Raw genomic sequence first — 23,127 nt, forward strand, 5'->3', positions numbered from 1 at the left:
TAGACAAATGACTAGCTTCAATTTCAACATGAAAAGCATGCTCTTACAGAGCTTGTAACTGCACAAATATCTGTTTAGATGGCACCATGGTAAACGAGTCACATTTATCCACCTGAAGTTTGACACAAGCCTTAGAAGTGTGCCATATACTTGACACTGTTCACAGGCCTTCCCATCCCGGACTTAATATTGGCAAAGGCGGGAAGGTGGCGGGGTCCCTCCCGAGCTATCCCGAGGAGGTCTGATTCCCAATCCCCAATCCTTGATCTCAGGGGCAAGAGGAGGAATTTTATGTTCTCCCCTACATTGGGTTTGCAGGTGGGGGGAGCATACCATCAGGTGGGATGGTGATGGGTTGGGGCTGGGGGTCCTTACCACCTTCTTGCCTCCACACAAATGAAGTCCGGGGTGGGGAAGGCCTGTGCACGGCCATCCCGCCCCACTGCCAATTGAGGCACTTAAGTGGGTAATTAATGCCCAATTAAGCGCCTCATCCCTCCGAATCAGCCCCACTGTAGGCAAGCCTGTTGCCACACCGGGAGTATGCCAAGCAAACCCGTGCGGGTTATTTGACAGCTCCAGTGGTGGGGAGCGGGTGGGAAACCCTTGTTAAAAGGCCCTTAGTGCCTGAACGAGGGACTCGGCATCGGGAAGTGGGGTCCACACTGAGAGCCACGCCTTGTCCTTGCTGCTGACTCCCCTATACCTTCCTTCCTCATGACTCCCACCCAGTGAAACCCCTCCCGCTGAGACTTACCTGTGGCCTCCGTCCAGGGCCTCGGTGTGGCAACAGGCTCACCCACTCTGGGCTGATTCGGAGGGATGAGGTGCTTAATTGGGCATTAATTACCCACTGAAGTGCCTCAATTGGCAGTGGAGCAGGATGGCCGTACACAGGCCTTCCCCGCTCTGGACTTTATTTGTGTGGAGGCAAGAAGGTGGTAAGGTCCCCCAGCCCCACCCCATCACTATCCCACCTGATGGTATGCTCTCCCCACCTCCAAACCCAACGCAGAGGAGAACATAAAATTCCTCCGTCTCCGCAGTGGTGCTGCCCAGTGAAAGAGAGGCAGACAGCTTTCAGCAGACGTGCACTGCCGGGGTCCTTGATTCCGGGGAAGGCCCACTGCTGTCCACTTAAGTGCTTAATTGGTACTTGATACGACAGGCCTTCCCGAGAGGAGGCATAGTGGGGCTCTTACCCATGCTTTTGCCAGTGGTCAAGACCCCTGTTACCCGGATAAAATCCTGGCCATTGTGACTGATCCCAAGGGGTCTGATCCTGGTGGTAGTTTGATGGGGAGGGCACCTGAAGGGCCAGGAGGTTGCGTCATGCTCCTCCTACCCCACAATGTGTGCTGTAAAGTCACTTACCTTCTCCCCAAAGCTGTTATTGCCTCTCTTCAGCTGCTGAGTTTTGCAGGACCAAGGAAACCTGACAGGCCCAGTTAAAACTGTAAAGCAGATTAAATCAGAAGCCACCAGCTTCAATAAAATATTTAAATTGCTAACCAGCCTCCTGGGAGCGAGTTGGCTGCCCAGCCCTTGTTCTGCGTCTGTTAAACTGGGAGCTGGGAATGGTGGCATTATAGTTATGTTACTGGCCTAATAATACTCAGATTTGGAGACCCAAATTCAAATTCCACCATGGTAGCTGGGGAGTTCAAATTCAGTTAAATAAATCTGGAATAAAAAGCTAGTAACAGTGACCATGAAAACAACTGAAGTGTTGCAAAAAACCCACATGGTTCACTAATCTCCATTCGAAAAGGAAATCTGCCATCCTTGTCTGGGCTATATGTGACTCCTGACCCACAGCAATGTAGATTACTTCTAACTGCTCTCTAAATGGTCCAGCAAGCCACTCAGTTGCAGCAAACTTCTGCAAAAAAGCATCACAGCACTGAAGGTACACCACACAGATGGCAGTGGTTCAAAAAGACAGCACACCACCACCTTCTCAAGGGAAAATTTGGGATGAACAATAAATGCTGGCCTTGCCAACAATGCCCACCATCCCATGAATACAAAGAAAACCCAGAAGGAGGTGGGTTGGGGTCAAATCTGAGATTTTTAAAATTTTGACCCAACCCACATATTTTTGCATGTTAAAAGTCCAGCTCAATGCCACAACAAGAAAATAACTGAACATATTTAGATTGCCACTTAAATGGAGCTACAGACTCATGGTGGGTGCATGATTGGGCTAATAAAGATGATGAGTAGGTAGGTCAAAAGGTATTAATTTACATTAGCTAAAGGGAGGGTGTATCTCAGAGAGGGCGGTTTTATGCAGTAACCCTATTAGACACTGAACCATTATCAATCGATGGAAGTTACATTGAAGTGTAGTATATCAGAGAGTATTGTGTAAGCTTTACAAGATTAGGCTACTGGAAAGGTAATCATAAACAATCTCTACTACATGAGGCACTGTTGTATTGTGTGAACATGTGGTACAAAGCTTTACTTTATTAATATTCAACTGGCAACAGGCTACAGAAAGTTGATTTATTCAGCACAGATCAAGTTTTATATGGAATCTCTGATCACCATGACCTCTCACACAAGTGATGTCTTACTACAAACAGCCAAATTGTGCAAGCCAAACTACTTTAAAACATTCATTCCAGTTACAACATCAATCTTTTAAAAGCATCATTGAAAAGAGATGACATTTTCAATACTACCCTAATTGTTCGCACATCAATTTGAGTTGGCATTGCCCACCTTAAAATAAAAGCCACACTGAATGATCCCATTGTGAGTCATTAAAGGCTCTTTTCTTTTCATCCTTTTTTTTCCTGCTGTCTCTTCAGGCCACCCTTCCCTTGATAGAAACATGCCCTGCTTACAGAACTCTGCCAATGGCATTTGGCCAGCGATGCTCAAGAGAGAAGCATCCAGTGACCCGCCCTATAAATTCTTCTGCTACTTATTCAGGAATTCAGCAAAAACTTCATTACCCAAGGATTGGTAAAAATGTAGAACTCACTACCATAATGAATAGTTGAGGCAAATAGTATAGATGCATTTAAGGGGAATCTTGATAAGAATATGAGGGAGAAAGGAATAGATGGATATGCTGGTAGTGTTACATGAAGACGGGTGGGAGGAGGCTCGTGTGGAACATAAATGCCGGCATGGACCGGTTGGGACGAATGGCCTGTTTCTGTGCTGTAGACTCGATGTAATTCAGTTTAACCATTAGTCAGTCTCCCTCTTCAGGGAAGCACCCCACCTTTGCTTGTTGTCGTCCTTTTACTCAGCCAAGATGGCTTTAACTGAGATCAGGAATGCATTGTGTGTGTTTTTTCTGTCCCTCTCTGTGGGGGAGGATAAGCCACTTTCCGCCCCTTCCCTGAGCATAACACATGTGCTCACTACCAGTCCAATGACATGGCTTCTGTTTTTAGAAAATAAAACAAATGATTTGAATGTGCTTTACACACCAGAAGAAAGGAAACAAAATGTTAAAAAATGTGGAAGAAAACTGACCTATTTTAAGAGATCAAGATAAGCCACTGCCTGAAAGCTGACTTCTGCCCACTGTTGGTGTCAGTAAAGCACCAGAATACCTCAGTTTACAAGATGTATTTTAAATGTGGCAGTGTGCGATTTATCATTTCAATTGGTTATTGCTGCACAGTCTCTCCAGAGCCTTATCTGAAGAATTCCTATGCTTACAAATGGCCACTCACTCAGCAAGGCCATCCTAACAAGTGTTGAGCAGCCCCCAATGCCTTAAATGAGGATGTCGCTGGTACTTACTGGTAATATAGTGTCATGCAGAGCTCAAATGCACCTTTTTTTCCCAGCAACAAAATTTATTTTCTTTTCTTGCAAGTGGCAATGGCTTTCCCCAGTGAATTCTCTTTTCCTACTGAGAAAACCAATCTGAACTGAAGCAATGCAACCAGGATGAGAATCCAACTGATTGAAGCACAATCAGTGGAAAAGTGCTGTCATGAGCCGACATCTGTGAAAACTGTATTGTTCAATTCCCCACAGCAACACTGTACAGAGATTGATCGCTGTGGTACTAGGACACAAACTCATTGCTCCTGCTTGCAATATTTATCTGACGTAGTTCAATCTTAACAGTTTTGTTTTTTTATATAACATGAACTTATTTTCCAAGATATTTCAGAATTACATCCGGGAGGAATTCAACAGAATTCAGAAGAATAAACAAGCAACAGTTTCGAAATCATTGTCCTAGTTGTTCATTAACTCAACAACCCAACATTAAAATAAAGAGAAGCTATATTAAGTAGATTGATTTTCCAAAATGTGCTGCCACCTCCAGATATATTTCTCAACCTCTAAAACAGTCAAACACAGAAATATGCCACAAAAATCAGGCACTTCTTTCTGGCTGTTCACCTATCGATTATTTATATTATTTATTGCTGGGATATTGGGGCTCAATTTGAAATCTCTCACCTTGGGTGCAGCCCAAAAGCTAAAGTGCATTATAAAACTGAGAAATGTGTTAACAAAGGCAGAGTTGATTTCACACTTGTATGGGCGGAAGTGGGCAGTAGTATGAAAGGCGGCTAGTGTGAAGCCTTGCCAAAGAAGTTAGGAACAAACTCTGGTACTCCATTATTCATTAAAAATCAAAGTGCTGATGGGAAGCTAGTGAGCAGCACTCTACATACATGTCTGAGCAGAGCTGCATGGAGTTCTGCCTCCTGAAGTTCTTGATGATGTGTTGAGCTAGGGAACATGCCATGAGGAAAATTAAGCTGATGGTTGACTGTACTCCTAGATTAACCACAAACAGTGGGTTATCTTAAACAATTTGGCACACTTGAGTGGGAAGCCTCTCGGTTAAAGTTGTCAGCCATGTGGATTGATTACATTCAGTGTGCTAACTATTAAACACATACTGGCCCATGTTAAAAAATAAAATTGGAACAAACTTAAAAAGGAAGCTCATTTCCCACAGAGCAAGTTTCTGATCTGAGTCAGCAGGCAGAAGACATGGCATTGCAGGAGGTCCTACAATGGTTCGGCAAAATGGCTTGGATAACAGATTGAGAAGTTATCAGGTGCAATAAAATCTGATAAGTCAAACCAGTGTAAGATCAGAATAAACCATCTTTTACAATACCTTGTCTCGAGTGGCACGTTGCTGTTCAGAACCCAGCTGTCCTGCAGCTGAACAGACTCCGGTGTGGTAGGCAGCTCATTGGGTGCAACAGAAGGGGCATGAATCTGGTTCCTTCTGTTTGTCAAAGAGTTTCTGTTGAGGGAATTGGCAGACGAGTGGTGGTGTGAGAGCGTCTGGTTGTGAGGTGGTGGAAGAGGAGGCCGGAGAGTGGACTGGCTGTGATGGTTTGGAGGACCTGCAGAGAAGGGAAGAGCACAATGATCGACATGCTGTTATACACACTGTTCTTTCATCAAGGTAAGGGGGCAAGATAAAAAAAAATGTTTTATAAACATGTTGACATTCTAATGGGGGTAAATGCCATCTTATTACCACAGGTTTCACACATCTTTCTATTAACTGTTTATATTATATATAGTGAAATCTTGTTGTTCTGTAATTTAGTCAAACCTTCACAGCATTGCAGTACAAGACATGTAATCACAGCCCTGCTGCATTCATTCATTTTTTGTTTCCCACATCTGGGTACTTGCTGTTCAACTTTGCTATGCTGGTTCTTTTTCCACTACTAGGCATTTATCTTTTTATCTACGTCATAAATAATAGCCTATTTAGGAGTTTGTTTCAAGGTAGTTCCATATCTCAGGGGTTCAGGTGACGTTGATAAACTGCTTGAGCTTCACACCTGTGGTTTATGCCATCGTCAGAACCCCTTCATGTGTTACTGACTTGTAACAAACTCCGTGGTGTCCTTTATCCTCCAAGTAAATGTTTGCCTGAAATTTCTATAGCAGTTGATTTTACAGCATGGAAATCTAAAGGGTACTCAAATTAAATTGTGTGGACTGCACACAGTGAAGTAACAATTGGGTTAATGAGGAGACCTGCTTGTACTTAACAAGCTGAGGTAGGCGTCAGGGTAATAAGTAGATTCTGAAGAAAATGCAACAAAGATACTGTAGTGAGCCTTTTGAATAGTTTTAATTAGAGTATACTGCCCCATTCATTCTAGATACTGCCAACACACCAGAAGACCAGTACAGAATAGGGAATAATACTCAATTGTACCAAATAGCATTGTCTCTCAACACTGGTACAGAGTGTTAGGACCAGTGAGAAAGAGATCTAGGGGTTCCCTCTCAGCCTTTGCCTGGTTTACCCGTAACAGGGTTTAATTTTTAGCTCCGTGTTTTAGCTCCCCCCTAGTGAATTCTTGTTCCCTGCTTTCCAGTTGTAAGGCAAAGAAATCACCGAGACAGGTTTTCTTAGATTTAAACAAGAAAGGTGGAAGTTTATTAACCTTAAACTCTAATTCGGTTAACGACTATGAATACATGACACGACCACACTAGCATGCATGCGTGATAAACACACATGCAGATAGAGACAGAAAAGTAGAAAGAATAAAGGGGAAATGTTTGAGGCAATAACTGGGATTTATTTCCAGTCCTTTGAGTTTGATGTAGAGTCTTTGATTGCCGCTAAGTCTTGCCGTTTCGTTGGGGCCCAGTGAACGCTTCAAAACTTGTTTCAATGTAGGAGTCTTTTCTCTCTTGAGGTTTAAGTGACTTTAGTGGATCCAGAGATTCATGAGAGAGCGAGAGAGAGCTAGCCAGGAGAGAGGCTCTCTTCTTCCAAGTTCAGTTGCAATCTGACACAAACTGTTCTGTGAGCAGTTCAAAACCAAATCTGGGCCAGCAGGTTAGTCATGTTAGTCAATTTTTAAACAAATTCCCCTGCATTTTTGTGGATTCCTCTCATCTTAGTAGACACCTGCAGTGGGCCGGCGTAGGGTGGGGAGAGGGGGGTGGTGGGATGGAATGCTGGCTTGTTCCACATTCATTGTCTGGTAATCAAAATCCATTTGGATTAATTGGATCAGGAAACCATTCTATTGTCTCTCCAGGCAACCGTCTCTTAGTATGTAAATTTTTCCAGCCACTGCTGATCTCTTTAACCAATTAATCTCTTCAGTTCAGCAAAAGTTTAAAATTAATGTTTCACATGACTAAATTAATATGCCTCATTCTTGGCAGGAGGTGTCTTCATGACAAGAGTAAAGAACAAATTACTTCTTTATCTTTGATAATATTGTTGCTACAAAGTTATTGAATATATGGTATATCTTCTTTGGCCTCCTTGTCTCGAGAGACAATGGGTAAGTGCCTGGAGGTGGTCACTGGTTTGTGCAGCAGCGCCTGGAGTGGCTATAAAGGCCAATTCTAGAGTGACAGACTCTTCCACAGGTGCTGCAGAAAAATTTGTTTGTCGGGGCTGTTACACAGTTGGCTCTCCTTGCGCTTCTGTCTTTTTTCCTGCCAACTGCTAAGTCTCTTCGACTCGCCACACTTTAGCCCCGCCTTTATGGCTCTGGCGATCGTTGGCAACTGACTCCCACGACTTGTGATCAATGTCACAGAACTTCATGTCGCGTTTGCAGACGTCTTTAAAGCGGAGACATGGACGGTCGGTGGGTCTGATAACAGTGGCGAGCTCGCTGTACAATGTGTCTTTGGGGATCCTGCCATCTTCCATGCGGCTCACATGGCCAAGCCATCTCAAGCGCCGCTGACTCAGTAGTGTGTATAAGCTAGGGATGTTGGCCGCCTCGAGGACTTCTGTGTTGGAGATACGGTCCTGCCACCTGATGCCAAGTATTCTCCGGAGGCAGCGAAGATGGAATGAATTGAGACGTCGCTCTTGGCTGACATACGTTGTCCAGGCCTCGCTGCCATAGAGCAAGGTACTGAGGACACAGGCTTGATACACTCGGACTTTTGTGTCAGTGCACCATTTTTCCACACTCTCTTGGTATATATAAGTATTAATATTGAAGTGAAATACTGTTCATCTTAATTATCAAATGTTATACAGGAAAATATTTGTACATTGGTGTCTCTCAGTATTTGAGGTGGCATCTATCCATTACTTACAATGGGAAATTTATAGTTCAGGTCGATGGACTAACAGTTACACTTACTGATTGAATTGACTTGGGGAAGGGGATAACTTTTAGCTTTTTTCTTCAAATAGTCTATCCTTTTACTTCTAAAGGACCATTTTGTTTTAAGCAAGCATCGCAAGGGCCATTTAGAAGTAGCAAAATGCACTGTGAGGTTCCAATGGATTTCTCTCATCTGCAAATTTTGTGATAATTCTCAAGTAATAACTGCAGGACCCAGATTGCAGTCACTTGTACTTGTCAACTACAGTGCGATAGATACAATAAATAGCAGAAGCAAAATAAAACACAATCAAAATTTCCATAGGCCTTACAATGAGTCCTCCATGCACCACTGAGTTTTGCTGCTTTGAGTTTCAAAGGATTTTTTATAAAGTGCAGCAGCTCATAGAGGGCGGCACAATTTGAGTCACTTAGCTAGCGTTTTTGTCACCATAGGCACAAATTCCAGCAGGTGTCAACATGCCACTTGCTGTAAACATGATGAGCTTTGCTAGACTGGCATGTTGACAAGGCAATATAGAGGAAGTGTGCTTTAGATCCAAGCTGGAATTACTTTATGGCGTGAATTGGGGAAGGAAATTGTGGGGAAAATGCAAACAGAAACTCCCCTGCCCCGTCCTCCTCAGATTCCCAGCACAACTGTTCATCTATTTATGAAAGGGATTGATAGAATCTGAACAAGAAAATACCAAGCAGCAAAAAATGAAACAAATCAAATAGTTAACAAAAACCTTGATATTTCAAGATCTATCCCATAATCAGCATCTTAGCTCTGAACATGTTCTTGCAGCTGGAATGTGATGGGCCAATCCTTCACTGGGTCAGCTCACTTGACTGATTTGATGGGTTTCAGAACCAGACGCAAGCACAGGAAATGATAATAAAATAACAATTCATGCACTGCACTTTTTAAATGGCTTTTTTTTAAAAGAAAAATTGAGCTGATAAACCTTCATAAGATATTGCAGGAATTGGAGTTTGGATGCACAATAGCACAAAGAGTGTACTCAGCATGCAGCATCAAATGACATGGAAAACAATCTCATCTTCTTTTCTGCTGTTTCTGATGGCTCCATCTTGCTTAAATGCAGCACTTGGCAGCCACTCAAAGTGGTCAACAGTAGATCATTCAAAAAATACACTGAAAATGTCTTATTTGCCATGAAGCCCTTCAACCTCCATCTCCAAAAAACAAATTTTATTTAAAAGGCTTTTTTTTTTCCAGTTTAATGAATTTGAATTGCTTCCCCAATGCACTCAATACATCTCCGGCACCCAGAGTAAACAAAGCCCAGGTACTGAACATTTCAGTAGTTTTAAGTTCATGGCTAACTGATTGGTAAATGATTATTGTTTAGCAATTAAGTGGCTTTTTAAAAAATGCATTAGATATGGTGACTATATCACCAGAGGTGGTGTAGTAGTAATGTCACTGAACTAGTAATCCAGAGGTCCAGGCTAATGCCCTGTGGACATGGGTTCAAATCCCACCATGGCAGATGGTGCAATTTAAATTCAATTAATTAATAAAAATCTGGAATTGAAAGCTAGTCTCAGTAATGGTGCCCTGAAATTATCATCAATTTTCATAAAAACCCATCTAGTTCACTAATGCCCTTTAGAGAAGGTATTCTGCCATCCTTACCTGGTCTGGCCTACATGTGACTCCAGACCCACAGCAATGTGGTTGACTCTTAACTGCCCTCTGAAAACAAGCCGGTCAGTTGGCAAGGGCAATTAGGGATGGATAACAAATGCTGGCCTTGTCAGCGACACCCATATCCCATGAAAGAATAATAGACAAAGAGTTTTATTACAGTCAAATTTGTCTGGACTTCCAGGAGATAAAGAACTTGTATTTATTCAGAACATCCAAAATGCTACACAGGCATTGCATTACTTCTGTAGTATAATCAATTTTGCTATGAAGGCCATCAATTTATGCACAAGGTCCCAGAAACATAATGAGATTTTTGACCAGTTAATTTTAATTTATTTTGGTGAGGGACAATTGTTGACCTGGCCACTGTGTGAACTCTCTGCTCTCCACATAATAATACAGAATTCTTTACATACGCCTGAATAGGTAGGTAGGACCTCAGTTTATCATCTTATCCAAAGGCTGGTATCTCTGACAATGCAGCATTCTGTCAGTATTGCCCTGAAGTAGCAGTCAAAATTCTTTGTGTCTTAAAGTTGGGGCTCGTAATTACTCAGAGAAATGACAAGGCCTTACAGTTGATGGAAGAAATCAAAAGGTAACATTGGTGCTATTCAGAAATTGATGCATTTGATAGGGAGGGATGCAAAATTATGCGGCATATTTAAAAACAGGAATGGCTATTCTGAAAGTATTTGTGCAGTACGGAACTATTGTCACTGACAGTCCCACTGTTACCACACTGCACACTGCAGAAAATTGCATAATCGCACGGCACTTCACATCACATCAGACTTTGAGATCAATCAATATTGCAGCAGTTTCCCAGTATTTTTAAACTATTCTTTCAGTTTATACCCACGGGTACCCCATTGGATACAATATTTATCTAGAGGGCAGACCCGCCAACATAATGCACCAGTCACTGCAGTATTCAGTAGAATCCATCCACAGGATAATATTGCATCTGACAGTGCCATAGTGGATGTACCCATCCATCGAGAGAATCTCTGCTGGTTCTAAGCAATTTTTGTTTAGCAAATGACTTGCCTGTGAGTGAATTTAATTAATTCACCAAAAATCAGCATAAAATATTAGTGAACCCTTTCTATTCTACAGATTCTTATGTACTTATAATTGTCGTTGGATATTTGCCAAAAAAAAGTGAATGAATGGTTTAATGCTTTTATTATAGGTTGCAATATTCTGTTTAATTGTACAAATAATATAATTTGTAGAAATGATAATAACTTGAGAATTTATTGAGCCTGACAATGTTCAGAGCTCTGGTCATTAACCCAGGGTGCTTTGGGGATTACGCTTTTTTGATTGCCAGTGTCTTGGAGCCAGTAGCCCCTCCCAGCTTGTTCCCTGAGGAAATTATCAGCATTCACTAATTGCTTTTTGTTGCTTTAATTTTTTTGAGTTAATTGTTTTGTGCTTATCAAAGTGAGAGAAGGTGGTAAATTGTTCAATTTAAAATTCTTATCTTCATGATTAAATCAATTCATGGCCTCACCCCTCCCTATCTCTGTAACCTCCTCCAGCCATACAACCAACCTCTTCCCTCACCTGTCTATTCTCTGTTCGTTCGACTCAGACCTTTTGAGCATCTTCCCTCCCTTTTCCCCACCATTCTCAGCTATATCTTCAGCTACCTAGCCCCCAACAGTCTGGAATTTCCACCTTCAGCCACTCTGTCGCTCAAACTCCTTCTCCTCCTTCAAGGCCTTCCTTAAGGGAAGGGATAATGTGGGAAGGAGGAGTTGAGGTAGAAGATCAGCCATGATCTTGATGATTGGAAGAGTAGGCTCAAAGAGCCAAATGGTCTACTCCTGCTCCTATTTCTTCTGTTCTTATGTAAAACCCTTTAACTAAAGGTTCGAGTCAACCATCTTAATATCTCCTATGGTTCAACATACATTTAGATCTGATGATGCCCCTATGAAGTGCTTTGGGAAGTTTTTCTACATAGTCTGATAGAAATGCAAGCTATCGCTGTTATTGTCGTTGCCTCAAAAATAAGTCTTTTCTGTTTTGGAAATCCAATGTCAGCGTCGTACACTTGCAGGCCTGAGAATAAATCCATCCTACTTTCACCAATAATGGAGTAGAAATGGGCCCATTTAGACAAGAAGTGCATGACTGATCTTCGTTGGCAGCAGCTCGGATCAGTACAAGGGTGGAAGGGAAAGACGATAGGGCGATAGGGGCATCCAACAGCAGCCATCATGAGTGTGTGTGGAGCCAGGAGGAGCACTATTGCTTTTCGGTGGCAGGCACTTGCTGACTGCTTCCATGTCTGGAAAAAGCTGTGTAAAGCAGTCCCCATGCCTGCAATGCTAGGAGCTGCCCAATTTACCTGAAGAATTTTAAAGTTGGTGTTAGGCCTCTCAATAGGTTCCGAATGCAGTTGTAGGCAGCTGATGCAGAGGCCTGGAATCGCCCAATGCCAATACAACGTTGAACATATTACAGGCATCCTTGGGGATGCATGACATAGCTTTGCAAAATTGGTAATTTTTTTCCCATGTTTGGCACAATAATGTGCAATTTCCACCCCAATGTACTCTGATGTGTAATTGCAGACGAGCACCCTCTGCTGTGCATTTCTCAACTTCCCTGGTTGAGAAAGGTGATGAATTGTTAGCAATTAGACATCAGACTCACTCGATACTGAGTTGAGACTTAAAAGAGGTTTACAAAGTTATGAGCGGCATGGACAGAGTGGATAGTTAGAAGCTTTTTCCCAGGGTGGAAGAGTCAGTTACTAGGGGACATAGGTTTAAGGTGAGAGGGGCAAAGTTTAGAGGCAAGTTATTTACACAGAGGGTGGTGAGTGCCTGGAACTTGCTGCCGGGGGAGGTGGTGGAAGCAAGTACGATAGCGACGTTTAAGAGGCATCTTGACAAATACATGAATAGGATGGGAATAGAGGGATACGGTCCCGGGAAGTGCAGAAGGTTTTAGTTTAGGCAGGCATCAAGATCGGCGCAGGCTTGGAGGGCTGAATGGCCTGTTCCTGTGCTGTACTGTTCTTTGTTCTTTGAGACTTGGGGAGCTGGGGATGGGGTGGGTGGGGGGTATAGGGAGGTGGGGAAAGAGAGAGAAAATTCCTCTTTCCCTTTTTGACTTCCCAAGACAAGAAGGTCTTGTCTCAGGCCTCTGTCAATGTTACAGTTACTAACTATTTGGAGTTACATCTGCATGTCCTCTGCATGACTTGCGATTGGATTTTCTTCTCTTCCCTTCTGTTTTGGAGGGAGGAATAAAGAAGAAAGTTCATGGCCTTAACTCACTGTGACTCTACAATTGCATAGCCAAAAATGGAAACTCCCATGTGAGAGATTAAGGGCTCAAAGCCTGCAGTGTAATATCCTATGATTGAATGTGTTGGCACCATCGTCATCTTTTTGTGAACACTATTTTTATGGCCTGATATGATAAACTGGTTTATGTACATGGCACGATCAACGAAACGCTGAAGAGCCTCCCTGCGGTCATCAGTCTAGCTATTGACTCACTTGACATTTCAAAAGCCAGAGTATATGATAAGTTAGATGACAATAGAAGAAAAATATCACAATAAAAGAAGTAAATTAGAAAACAAAGCCACAGCATCAAGATTATTATTATCGGCAGCAACAGCACTATCAATAAACGTGATGTGTGTGTTGGTTAAATAGCATAAAATAGAGCAGGAACCATGTCAGAAAAGATAAACAAATCACAGAATATCACCAGTAGGTGTACTGTCCCGTGCTGAGGAATAATGGAACAAAAGGCATAAATGTCATTTTAAAATAATGATTATTTAAATTTTTTTCCAGAAATGTAAACTATTTTTGAAAAGATAGGTGTCGGATTTATTTTGTTGGGAGTGGGGGTGGGGACAGAGATTCAAAAATTTCATTTCTAGGGACCCATTAGCTGAAACTTTCCTTGGCACCATTCCCTAATGTATAGGTTCTGTCCATAGGTCCAACATCACTACATAAAAATTTTTAGGAATGCAAAACCCTATTAAACTCCAATAATCCTCTCCCCTTTTTTCGTGGATCAAATCCAACTACTCATATTTGGCTCTTTAGAACATTATCTGTTATCATGAGAACTCCAGGAATAGGGATTCCGGGCATATTTTCGCCCTTCCCAATTTGGCAACAGATTACAGCACACTTAACAACTAAAATCTGCCTAAGATTGATCCTGGACCCTTTTTGGTTATTACAGCTCATCATCAGTCCACTGGCTAAATCAGACATTTGAAGAACCTTTTTTCAAACTACTTTTTTAAATTATAATTTTTGTCTTCACAATTAATATATTGAAACATCTAACACTTGTCTTTCCCATCTTGAAGCTAACAGGAAAGATATGGGTTTCGATCAGTTTCACATGAGATTCATGTCTTGGTTTAAAAACAAACTAAATGCAACCTCAGATATTTGGAAAATATTTGCTCCAATCTGGAGCAGAATCTCAAATCTTATATTGCCGACTCACATTGGAGATACATTTGGAGATGCGCCAATGAATTCTAAGGAGAAATCTGCAGCAGAACAATTCAGTTGAGTGTGATTTATTGGTACTACTGGACCTGCTCCAAGTTTTGTTGAGCTGGATGTTCCCAGAACAGTTAATGCTGAAGACTTGGGCAAGAATCTGGTTTGTTGTTGTTCAGGGCTGTCAATAAACTTCTAAAGCATTTTAAGTAAGTTGATTCTTGCATCTGATTGCCAAATTTTTTAACCTTCTGAACTCAATAATGAACAACAATGCCGAAAATGAATTTAGAAACTGATCACAGTTTAATTTGAAGGAACAAGATATAGTCACATTTTCCTTTTTAGATTTCTTGAGGAGCATTATCTGACAAGTGTATTCACTCAATTTATCAAAGATATTGAAAGGTCTTGTCAGGAAGGCACTAGGAGACTATAAATGGTGTACATGGTTCCATGCAATAACTGTGCTCTTGCAAATTAAAAAGATTTCAGCCCTGTCAAAAGTGGACTTCTTTCTCTCTTGCCCCATCTCCCAAAATAGAATGTCAGGATGTGGATTTATATCCCCAATCTGCCATCAGTAAATTCCTGGGCACCACATCTTAGGAAGGATATATTAGTCTTGGAGAGAGTGCAGCATAAATTTAAGTGAATGATACCTGGAGTCCAAAGATTAAATTACAAGGAGAGATTACACAAACTAGGGTTGTATTCCCTGGAAATTAGAAGACTAAGGGGTGATTTGCAAAGTTTTCAATATATTAAAGAGAACTGATAGGGCAGATAGAGATAAACTATTTCTGCTGGTCGGGGAGTCTAGGACTAGGGGGCATAGTCTAAACATTTTAACCAGACCTTTTAGGAGCGAAATTAGGAAACTCTCTTCTTCAGATGGCAGCTGAAGGTAGGTCAGTTGTTAATTTTAAATTTGAGATTGATAGATTTTTATTCTCCAAAGATATTAAAAGATATGGGACAAAGGCAGGTAATATGGAGTTAGGTTGCACATCAGCCATGATCTCACTGAATGGTGGAAAAGACTTGAGCGGCTAAATAGCCTACTCCTGTTCCTATGCCTTCAAGGGGAAACCAGGTGCGTGGAGAAGCAACTCCTCCAAAACAAAAAAGGCAAACAAGCAGACTACAATGCAATCAGGGGCTGCTCTTTCACAGTGCCAGATGGTATAGGACAGTATTGTGAGCAAGTCAGCTGTCTCCATGACTTAAGACGGGGAGGTTCAGTAGAGAGGAATGATTGGCTTCAAACTTAGCAGCAAATTACGTACTATTTTGTGTTATGGGCTCACAACCTCTCGGAGCTGTAGTACTTAATCTATAATAATATACCCAGTTTTTGTCTGTCCGGACTGTTTCGATTGGTCAGTTTAAGGGGCGCATTTGTTAGTGGGTTTATTTGGTGGTTGGTGGATGGTGCCTGGTGCAGGTGGAGGCACATGGGGCACGTGGAGGACTGGGGCATGTGGCGCACTTGCGGCTGCCGATGGCTGGTGGTGGTGGCGGGTGGGGCTTGTTGGTGGAGAACAAAAACAGTGGAAGGTAAGGGGAGACCAACAACAAAGTTACCCTGGATGGAGAGGGTGTTTCCATGAGGGACGGGGTGGGATTGATGGGAGGGATGGAGATGGCAAGAGCGGGATGGGGATGGCATGAGAGGGAGGGGTTGACAATGGGAGGGGTGGATGAGATGATGGAATTGGTTAAGTGTGGCAAAATGGTGCAGACAACTTATAATCTGAAAGCTTTTCTTTGTGCTAAAAATGAAGATTCACTAGATGTGATTGAATAAGTTTCAGAAAAGCTGTCAGGTCAATTAAAAGAATACATCAGCGCTTATTCTACAGATGAAGAAGATTATAACAGTCTATACCCTCCAGAGTTTCTACACAGTCTAACTCCAATGGGCATGCCACCGCACAAACATAGACTCAAGGAAGGAGCAGTTGCTAATATGTTGCTACGAAACTTGAAACCAAAACAAGATTTGGAACAAGATTGGTAGTTATGAAGCTGTTTTCTTTGATGATAGATGCTGAAATTATAACAGGCCGATTTCAGGGAAATTGAAAGTTTATTCCTCGAATAATATTGAGCCCGTTAGATGTTGACCTGCCTTTTCAACTCAGGAGAAAACAGTTCCAATTAGACTTTCATATTACACCAGGCCAGACTCTTGACAAAATCTGTATTTATATTCCGAGGCCTGTTTTACACATAGACGGCTTTATGTAGCTTTTTCCAGAGTGAGAAGTTTTGATTCTGTTAAAGTCTTTGGTGAAAGAATAACTACAAATCCTTATTTAAAGAAGTACCGTTTCAATAGAGATGCTAATTTGACCACAAATGTTTTGCAGGTCTCTGCTAGTGTTATATATTGCATAATTATGTATGTATGCAAAAGACAAAGCTGAGTTCTGAAGTTAATATTATAATTTGTTTTGTGAATTTCTGGCTGGCAGGTAGTGGATTAACAGGTGTACTGCTGAATGGAAAAATCTGAATAGGAATAAAGAAAGAGCTCCTGCAGAGGAATGATTGATCTTCAACATTATTTGAATACACGTACATGGTTGGGTTGAAACTGCACAAACTGATTTCACTTTGAACCCTTATAGCCAGCATAAAGAGTGAGGATTTGCATCTCATCAGCTTGATATTGGATTCAGACCCAGGCCCCAGAGGTGAAAGAACAGCATTTTGTCTGAATATGTCAACAAGTCACCCCTTCCATGTTTAATACATTGATACACATCCCTTTCCTCATCTCCTAATTTGACAGCCAACTAAACAGAATTGTAAAACACTTAAAACTCCCTGGGTTTAAAAGTGCAGACTGATAGGTTTGCTTTTCTCACAACATAGAAAAGGTCATATAAATTAGACAAAGGACAAGGGATGGTAAAATATGGTCTCAAAATCAATTGCACTAAGTCTTGTGAATGCTATCTTAGGGAGGAAATGGTGTAAAGAAGATTACTGTAGGTATTGCTTCTTTCCTTGTCTAACTTAGGTTCTACCTCAAAGAACCAATAGTTACTGATGATATAACTCAAGTAAGTAGAGTGTAGCTCCAGGTTGTTTCAGCATAATCAACATGCAGGGAGCATAAGGTTTAATTACCACCTGTTAGGAGAGAAGTACTAATTATCACACACCTTAACTGTTTCTTATTACCAGGTCAACTTAAATTACGCTCTTTAATTTGAAAAATGTAAAACTATGACCATTTTCTGGGACAGTTTTCATTATTGGATCATACATTACACCTAATTAAAAATTTCATATATATATTATGAGACTCAAAGGAATCATAAAAACAGCACTAATGAAGCTGTAGAGATACATTAATAGTAAACGCAGACTTAAACCACAATGTGCAATGAGTAGTTTTCTCCACCAGCGCTTTCAACTTTGGGTTAATCATCCTTTAATCTTACCATAGTTTGAAACTACTTCCTGAATTCTTTTTAAAGCTTTAACTTTAACTTTGCATCTTATAGAATTGTACAGTACAGAATTAGGCCATTTGGCATATTGTGTCTTTGAAAGAGCTATCCAATTAGTCATATTTTCCTGCTCTTCCCCCTTATCCCTGCAAACTTCTCTTTTTCATGTATGTATCTAATTCCTTTTTAAAAGTTACTATTGAACCATCTTCCACCATCTTTTCAGGCAATGTATTCCTGATCCTCACTGTTTAAAAAAATTCTCATTTCCCCTCTGGATATTTTGCCGATTATTGTAAATCGGTGTCCATTGGTTACCAATTGTTTTCCTTTCATAAATTTTCAATTTTTTTTCAACAGGTGACACAGTAAGTTAGCCTGTGAACAGGTTGCTCCATGCAATGCTTACTGATCTTGAGTTTTCCATTGCCACTTAACCTATCGAGTAGAAGCGAAAAATCAGAAGAGTCACCCGAGGCTACTGAAGAGCTGCTCCCAGCAGCCAGTTTCAGAAATATCTTTGAGGATGTTACAGATAAAGTAAGTAGATAAAAATAACATAGAGATGTTTCCACTTGTGCGGGGAGTCCAAAACTGGGGGACATAAATATAAGAATCACCAATAAATCCATTAAAGAATTCAGGGAAAGCTCTTTACCCAGAGTGGTTAGAATGTGGAAATTGCTGCTATATGGAGTGGTTGAGGCGAATAGCATTGATGCATTTATAGGGAAGCTAGATAGGTCCATGAGGGAGAAAGGAATAGAAGGATATACTGATTGGATTAGACGAAATAAGGCGTGAGGAGGCTGGAGTATAAAGACAGGCACAGACCAGTTGGGCCGAATGGCCTCCTACTGTGATGTGAATTCTATGTAATTCTGTGTAATAATATTGGATTTTTTTTAGACATTCAGAAAGCTTTTGACAAAATTCCACATTAAAGACTTCCAATTACATTAAAAGCCAAAGGAAATCAGCATGGAACGTGGGACAAGATAAGAAGCTCATTGCAAAATGGGAAACAGATGGTACTCCTCAGAGTTGTAATGGCAGACCAGGGAGAGGGGTGACAGAGCTGAATGGAGTTCCACAGGGCCAGTTCTTGGATTCCTGTTGCTTTTAATTTACATGAATGACCTAGATACAAAAACTAACTGTAGCCTTGCCAAATTTACTGATGACACTAAATTAGGAAAAGTGATAGAGAGGGGGATACAGCGAAGGATTTAGATTGGTTATGCAGTTAGGTAGACAAATAGAAAATGGAATTTAATACTCATCAATGTAAAAAAACTGCAGCTGGTTGAGAAAATGTGGGTCACAAGTACGCAATGCAAGGAACTGAATTAGATCAGGGACACAAAAAGGGACCTGGGAGCAATCAAAGCACATTGCTTTCAATGTCCAGTTAATGTGGCAAAGCAATTAAAAAAGGGAATAGAATACAAGGATACATAGCCAGAACAGTAGAATACCGATCTTTAGAAGTTATGCTAAAGCTTTGAAATAGACGGATGACATTACATCTAGAACACTGTGTTCAGTTTTGATCATCAGACTGCAGAAGATATCGATGCATTGGAAAAGATAGAGAGAAGACCAGCAATACTGATCCCAAGTGTAAAGAGGATTTACTAGGAGGAAAGATTAGAGAAGCATGAGTTTTATAGTCTGGAATAAGGTGGATAAGTCATCCAAGCATACAAAGGATATAGATAAAGTCAACACACCCAGATCATTATTTCAACGAGAAAAATGGGACCTGGGGAAAAGAAGGAAATTAGTGGAATCTAGAAATTAAAGATATCAGGAAGAACCTTCACTAAAAGGGGTAGTCTTGACTTTACGTTGAATAACATGTCGGCAGCTCATTTCACATCTCCCCTGATTTTTATTCCCGTTGACTTCATTTTGCACTATTACACAAAGTCAAGACCATGTGTGCTTATTTTTTAGAATATCTTAGCAAAAACCATTCACACTACTTTTGTATAATATGATGGGAGAGTTAATTTGTTGGAGGAATGAGATACAGTGGGCCAGATGTCCTTAGTCTTATTCCAGACTAGCTGCAGAGAGTTGGGAACAGATCACCAGTCTCCTCAAAGAAAAACATTGGGGGGAGTATTGTCCTGGTAGCGGGGGTATCGACGTTCGAAGGAATTGACGCCGAGATCCCTGCATCTCCTCTTCTGCTGAAGGCCCGCCAAATTAAGTGCCAATCAGGCATTTAAGTGGACAGTGGTGGGACTTCCATGGAATCATGGACCCCATCACTGGAAATCCCACCTTTGCAGAGCTGCCGGTCAATCAGAGGCTAGCAACTGCAGCACCAGCGTGGAGGCAGGGGCTGCTGCTGTAGCTGCACCTACTGGAGGCCATAGAGAAATGCTAGAACCAGGCCTCAGGTAGGTCAGGGCGGGAGGGATCTTGCAGGGTAGGGGTCTAACAGGGTAGGGGTCACCGAGGAGTCGGGGTCGGCAGCAAGGGCAGGAGGGATGTCCCTCAGCAGGCACCCCCTTCCCGATGTCAGCTCCCTCTTTCAGGCACTAAGTGCCTTTTAATGAGAGAACCCCCTCCCCGACCCCCAGGAAGCAACCAGCACGGTTTTCCGATGTGGTGATAGGGTCGCCCGCTGTATGGTTCATTGCGGCTGTGGTGGGAAGAAGCCCTTAATTCAGGGTTAATTGCCCAGTTAAGGGCCTCAATTGGCAGCGGGCCGGGAAGGCCATTCACAGGCCTTCCCGAATTGGACTAAATTTTGGCAGAGGTGGGATGGTGGCGGGAAGTTCCCATGCCACCATCCCACCTGATTTTCTGCCCTCCCCACCTCCAAACTCGGGGTGAGAACATAAAATTCCCCCCAATATGTGGGGCATGGAAACAAAAGAAGGGAAAAAGAAAAGAAATATGTGGGAAAGCATTGTTCATTTTCCTCCGAGTTAGATTTAGTGCTCTCCGACACTCAGCTTTTGAAGAGCACTTGAAGGGTGTTTGGGTCAGAGATAAGGCGAGATAACTGTACTTCTAATTCTCAGCTCCCCTTTGAGTGCACTTTAATGCCGGGAGTGCTGAATTTACCCTTCTATCTCCTCTTTTTATTTACCGTCCCTGATTCACTTATCACTGACCAGAAAAGAAAGTAAACATATGAATCATTCAAAGGCTAGCCACCAATCACAATTTTCAAAGTTAAAAGGCTGAAGTGGTCCATTTCTGATTTTTTTTCTCCCTCTCTCTGGTCAATGTGTTTGTGGCTGTTTTGGTCTTCCTCAACAAGCACTTTGTGGATAACTGTCATTGAAAATATATGAGGTTGAAATTGAACTCATAGTTTTGCGCTTGAAAAATAAAGGCCCCAGAAAAAATTCAATGGGGTTGCTTGGCCCTCCTATTGACACCCAAGGCCCACCTGATACCAGATTCACGTGTGCTTGTAACTAGACACGCGGCGACTATCTGCCTGAAACAGACCAAAAGCTGCTTGAATATGCAAATCGAGGACCTACACCAGTTGTAGGACATCGATTACAAAATTCAGGTACAAATAGGTAGAAAATTCACTCTGCTAAGCTGTATCAGGCTTTGAGGGGCCTAACCAGATGTGCTTAAGGTACCGCTGGAAACTGCTAAGGAAAAGGCCTGTGAAATTTTAGATTTTTATATTAGTGGGCCCAGGAGAAATAGACGTGCTCCTTCAAGCCCACAAAAAAGTCCGACCTGCTGTTGGCATTTGAGACTCTCCCTGGCTTACCCATTTGATCTAGTGTGTTATTTGGCTCAGTGTAGGAGCTAATATAAAATAAAAAAAGAAAGTGCTTGAAATACTCAACACATCAGGCAGCATCTGTGGGAGAAACAGAGTTAATGTTTCAGGTTTGTAACCTTTCATCAGAACTGGCCAAGGTTAGAAAAGAATTAGGTTTTAAGCAAGTGAAGTGGGGGTGGTGGTGGGGTGGTGGTAGGGAAGAAAACAAAAGGGAAGATATGGTTAGGACAGAGGGCAGGAGAGATTAAATAACAAAACTGTCATGGGACAAAGACAAAGAGCATGTTAATGCTTGTGGTGAAAGACAAAGCATTAGTTCAAAGAAACATAGAAAATAGGAGCAGGGGTAGGCCATTCGGCCCTTCGAGCCTACTCTGCCATTCATTATGACCATGGCTGCTCATCCAACTCAGTAACCTGTTCCCGCTTTCGCCCTATATCCTTTGATCCCTTTAAACCCAAGAGCTATATCTAACTCCTTCTTGAAAACATACAATGTTTTGGCCTCAACTGCTTTCTGTGGTAGGGAATTCCACAGGTTCACCACTCTCTGGGTGAAGAAATTTCTCCTCATCTCAGTCCTGAATGGTTTACCCCATATCCTTAGACTATGACCCCTGGTTCTGGACTGCCCCACCAAAGGGAACATCTGCATCTACCCTGTCAAGTCCTGTTAGAATTTTATAGGTTTCTATGAGATCCCCCCTCCTAACCGATTCAATCTCTCCTCATGCATCAGTTCCTCCATCCCAGGAGTCAGTCTGGTAAACCTTTGCTGCACTCCCTCTATGGCAAGAACATCCTTCCTCAGATAAGGAGACCAAAACTGCACACAATATCCCAGGTGTGGCCTCACCAAGGCCCCGTATAATTGCAACAAGACACCCCTGCTCCTGTACTCGAATCCTCTCGCTTTGAAGGCCAATATACCATTTGCCGTTTTTGCCGCCTGTTGCACCTGCATGCTTACTTTCAACGACTTGTGTATGAGAACACCCAGGTCTCATTGCATAATCCCCTCTCTCAGTTTATAGCCGTTCAGATAATAATCTGCCTTCCTGTTTTTGCTACCAAAGTAGATAACCTCACATTTAGCCACATTATACTGCATCTGCCACGCATTTGCCCACTCACCCAACTTATCCAAATCACCCTGAAGCCTCTCTGCATCCTCCTCACAACTCACCCTCCCACCCAGTTTTGTATCATCTGCAAATTTGGAGATATTACATTTAGTTCCCTCATCTAAATCATTAAATATGTTGTGAATAGCTGGGGTCCTCGCACTGATCCCTGCAGTACCCCACTAGTCACTGCCTGCCATTCGGAAAAAGACCCATTTATCCTTACTCTTTGTTTCCTGTCTGCCAACCAATTTTCTATCCATCACAATACACTACCCCCAATCCCATGCGCTTTATTTTTACACACTAATCTCTTATGTGGGACTTTGTTGAAAGCCTTCTGAAAGTCCAAATAAACCACTGGCTCCTCCTCATCAACTCAATGAGTTATATCCTCGAAGAATTCTAGTAGATTTGTCAAGCATGATTTCCCTTTCGTAAATCCATGCAGACTCTGTCCAATTCTACCACTGTTCTCCAAGTGCTCTGTTATAAAATCTTTGATAATGGACTCT

The 23,127-nt window shown here is 41.9% G+C and overlaps 1 protein-coding gene across 17 annotated transcripts in view; it reads right to left on the reverse strand.

The window, feature by feature from the left end:
- Window positions 1–23,127, reverse strand: part of LOC137375999 (teneurin-2-like) — an 812,476-nt gene that overhangs the window by 266,277 nt on the left and 523,072 nt on the right. For 16 of the 17 annotated variants that reach the window (XM_068043888.1, XM_068043886.1, XM_068043879.1 and 13 more), the window contains one exon: window positions 5,120–5,354. In XM_068043888.1, coding sequence (XP_067899989.1) covers window positions 5,120–5,354 — 235 coding nt within the window. Of the gene's footprint in view, window positions 1–5,119; window positions 5,355–23,127 lie in introns of those variants that run through there. The other variant, XM_068043885.1, reaches the window with a different exon arrangement.

The sequence above is a fragment of the Heterodontus francisci genome, chromosome 12 (assembly GCF_036365525.1).
Source record: "Heterodontus francisci isolate sHetFra1 chromosome 12, sHetFra1.hap1, whole genome shotgun sequence".
In the NCBI taxonomy this organism is placed as follows: Eukaryota; Metazoa; Chordata; class Chondrichthyes; order Heterodontiformes; family Heterodontidae; genus Heterodontus; species Heterodontus francisci.